The 3,935-nt window shown below is 34.1% G+C and overlaps 1 protein-coding gene across 2 annotated transcripts in view; it reads left to right on the top strand.

Moving 5' to 3' along the window:
- kif5aa (kinesin family member 5A, a) overlaps positions 1-3,935 on the top strand; it is a 45,272-nt gene that overhangs the window by 8,959 nt on the left and 32,378 nt on the right. Inside the window, exons 11-12 of one of the 2 annotated variants that reach the window (XM_016502850.1) lie at positions 1,533-1,711; positions 3,776-3,930. In XM_016502850.1, the coding sequence (XP_016358336.1) occupies positions 1,533-1,711; positions 3,776-3,930 (334 nt within the window). The remainder of the gene's footprint in view (positions 1-1,532; positions 1,712-3,775; positions 3,931-3,935) is intronic. The other variant, XM_016502851.1, reaches the window with a different exon arrangement.

The raw sequence follows: 3,935 nt of genomic DNA, 5'->3' as shown, positions 1-3,935 counted from the left end.
CGTCAAAATAAAAGTCCCGCTTCGAACACATCGGCCAAACAGAAAAACTTATCGGCCAATGCCGATATTTGAAAATTCGGCCATGGCGATATATCGGTCGACCACTAGTGCAAAAACATCACAGCTAGATCAAACAGAAATCTTCATCGTGTTTCTTCGTGAGTTCAGTTATCATCTCAATTATCATTATCATGTTTCTGACAGCTTTACTGCTAATATGAAACAGCAACATTCAAATACAATTATAAACCTAAATTTCAGAACAAAGTAAAGTCAGAGCGATATAAAAACATTTTCAATACTGGTCCTTGCCCTTGTGAAAATGAAGTACACTATTTTTACACAGTATTTACAACATAAAAAATTAAGTGTTAACTGAATGCAATGTTGCATGTTAATTGCAATTAAATAAAAATGAATTATAGTTCAGGTACTGTATATAATAAATGGAGTTAGCTGAACTTTAGAGTGCTTTTTTGATCCACTGAAGTAGGACATCTTTACTGACGAGCATTTATGACTAACTGAAATATACTTTAATGTCATTTCTATTTAAACTTGTAAGTCATGTATTTAAATATATTTTTAATGGTGAAGTTGCAATATGGTATATTTAAAATATATTAACTTTAAATGCATTATTGAGTAACTTTATAGTTAAAATTATAGTCAAGTACTTTACATGTGCTTTAGTATGTGAGACAGCACACCAAAAGAAGTGTACGTCTTTAAAACACCACAAAAGATTATAAAAAAAATTGTTTACTTAAAATATTTAATTTGACATTATTTCAAAAGACTCTTCTTAAATGTGTGTTAAGATATGTAATCTCTGTATGTTCACTTAAGTGGCCTTTTATTACATTGATTTTATATTACGTATATTACATTACAATTACACTAGTGGACATACAATTAATGCAGTAAAGCACTTTTTTTCACAAGGTTGAAGGGGATACTGAACCACTTTTGAACAGAATCAACAGAATCTCTGCTCTGCCTAGTATTAAATAAAGAGCAGTTGTTATTGAATATGAATCTGACTGCTTCTTAAAGGGATCGTTCACCAAAAAAATTTTTTTTTTTTTTATCATGCCACTGCAAAAAAAGGATTTTCTTACTTAGTATTTTCTTCTTGTTTTCTTGTATAAATATCTAAAAATTCTTGAATCAATATGCATATACTTGACAAGTTAAATGACTTATATGACTTTGTCAAGTAAATGCATCTTGATTCAAGAATGTTTTGGTATTTTTGCTATTTTTATTTATTTATTTATTTAGTCATACTGAACATTATCAAGATGACATGAGGGTGAGTAAATGATGACAGAATTTTCATTTTTGGGTGAACTATCCATTTAACAAGCTAATTGTTGTTGGTTAAATTTTGAGTGTTGAACGTTCTATCAGTGTAAACCAATGGCAGATTTAAAGCTTTATAATTAATTGCACTGAATTAATAGAATTAGCATACTGAGACCTGTGTGTGTGTGTGTGTGTGTGTGTGTGTGTGTGTGTGTGTGTTATAGTGCTAAGACCATCAAGAACACGGCCTCCATTAACCTGGAGCTGACAGCTGAGCAGTGGAAGAGTAAGTACGAGAAAGAGAAGGAGAAGAACAAGAGCTTGAGGGACACCATCCAGAGGCTGGAGCTGGAGCTGCGGCGCTGGCGCAGTGGTGAGCCTTTGCACTGCTCTGACGAGTCAAGTCAGTTTTATTTATATAGTGCTTTATACAATACAACTTTTACAAGATGTGCACAATGTAATACTTGATTCCAAGCTACAGCAGAAGTCATTTTATTGAAATTGATGGTGTTCATTGTAGATTTAAACTGAGATAGTTTCTGATCTCTGAAAAACACTTTTATAATGTAGGATCTAAATGTCAAAAGGATCGATGACATATACAGATGATATTGATATTCTTGGTATTAGCAATTTGACAGAGTTGTCAAATCTCTAGCTGCTGCATTTTGTACCACCTTGAGTTTTTTTTTATAAACCTGTTTTATTAAACCATTACAATAATCTAGCCCTGAGATCATTAACATGTGAATTAGCTTTTAGACAGTTTTCCTATTTGAAGGTTTTTGTTTCAATAATGAAGACCTTACTAGTTGTCCTATGCAGTCCATTAAGTTAGTAAATTGGTTTCATAGGGCCTTGAGAAAATATGAATTTGCGTATCAGAATATAAATTAGCAATGAAATAAAGCAATGAAAGATTGGTCCATGTTTCCTGATCATGTCTTCTAAGAAAAGCATATGAAACGTGAAAAGCAAAGGACCTAGTACTGAGCCTTGTGGCACTCCGTAACTAACTTGTATTTGATATACCATTTCTTCATTTACCAAAACAATATGATAACAGTCAAGATACATAAGATTTAAACCACACTATCAGTCCACTGATACCAATGTAATTTTCAAGCTCATGCAAGGGAATCATGGTGAATAGTGTCAAGCAGAACTAAGGTCCAGTAATGCGTGAGATGCAGCCATGATAGGATGATCTGCAGAAAATAACATAGTTGAGAGAATACAACTTTGTCTAGCATTTTCAGGGCTCACAAAATTTCAAAATCCCTGGTAGCCCTTCAGTACTCTTTTTTTATTTCGATTTTGGCTTCTAAGGATTATACAAATAAAACATGAGATAAAGCTATTAAAAACTATCTGCATTTGTCTTCCGCAACTTCTTTCCCTTCACAGCGGTGTGCATTCGTTCCTCCCTAAAACCCAAACTTTACGTCAGAATCAGCTCAATCGGTTGATAATAATTGTTTGATAATAAAACGTTGAAAGCACAATCCGCACAAGAGACGCTGTTCCTCAGGCTGAAATGTGTGCACGCAGCACGCTCCAAAACGGACAAACAGAGCTTCGGGCGCATGTCCAAACGATCAAATACACACAAATATGTCAAAATGGCCGGCTTGGCGAGTATTTACTTAAACACAGTTTATGTCTTAAGTGGAGGAGAACAGTTGGGAGAAAATCCGATGTGTGTCGATATATTGTCTTAAAGTGACTGACTGGCGCTTGGGCCATCAAAATGCAAAGAGAAAATCACTCACAGATCTTAATCTGAATAACGTTATAGCTTTAATAAGCATTAATCTAACAAAACTTACACTGAAAACTATGCAGTGTTCATTTACATTTGATTACTTGGCTTGGAGAGTTAGTTTGTTTTGCTTTGTTTCTTTGTTCATGTTCTTACTGTATCTTATCTTATGTATAAAACACTAAAAATATCTGCACACTGGTGCATTTACAAATTGATGTTTTATATTCGTTTCATTAAATATTTATTTTACATTTCAGAATATAAAGCAATGTTAATTCAGCTCTTAATTTGTCATATATATATATAATATATATATATATATAAAGCAAAAAATACCAATAAGAATATCGTTAAAGTACCGAATCGATAAGCAGTATCGGTAAGAGTAGTAATACCGTTAAAACCTTAACGATACCCATCCCTAGCCGTAAGTCGTAAGCCATTTGGGACACAGCTTTTCACAAATTCTTCAATAATATGTCTGTGAAGTTTGTAGGTTTTGAGCTGATACTTTAATGACATACTAATGACATCACATCCCATCCTGATATACTTACTCAAATATCAATTGAAAATCCCTGCTAAAAACAACTTAAACCAGCTTAAGGTTGTTTGCTAGTGTTATCCGCTTTAAGCTGACAAATTTGTTGAGGATTCACTGACAAGTAACTGATGCAATTGTGATGTTTTTTTCTCTAGGAGAGAATGTTCCAGAGACGGAGCAGGCAGATGCTGATGTGGTGAAGATCGATGGCAGTGATGAGACGTCTCTGGATAATGAGAGATCATCCGAGAGCCAGCGGGAGCGAGAGAGGGACTCTGACTCCTCCTCTATTGAGGTGCGGATCTCAGAGGAAGA

This window comes from Sinocyclocheilus anshuiensis, unplaced genomic scaffold, assembly GCF_001515605.1.
Source record: "Sinocyclocheilus anshuiensis isolate Anshui unplaced genomic scaffold, SAMN03320099.WGS_v1.1 scaffold1838, whole genome shotgun sequence".
Lineage (NCBI taxonomy): Eukaryota > Metazoa > Chordata > Actinopteri > Cypriniformes > Cyprinidae > Sinocyclocheilus > Sinocyclocheilus anshuiensis.
This window is presented reverse-complemented; position numbering and strand designations above follow the sequence as displayed.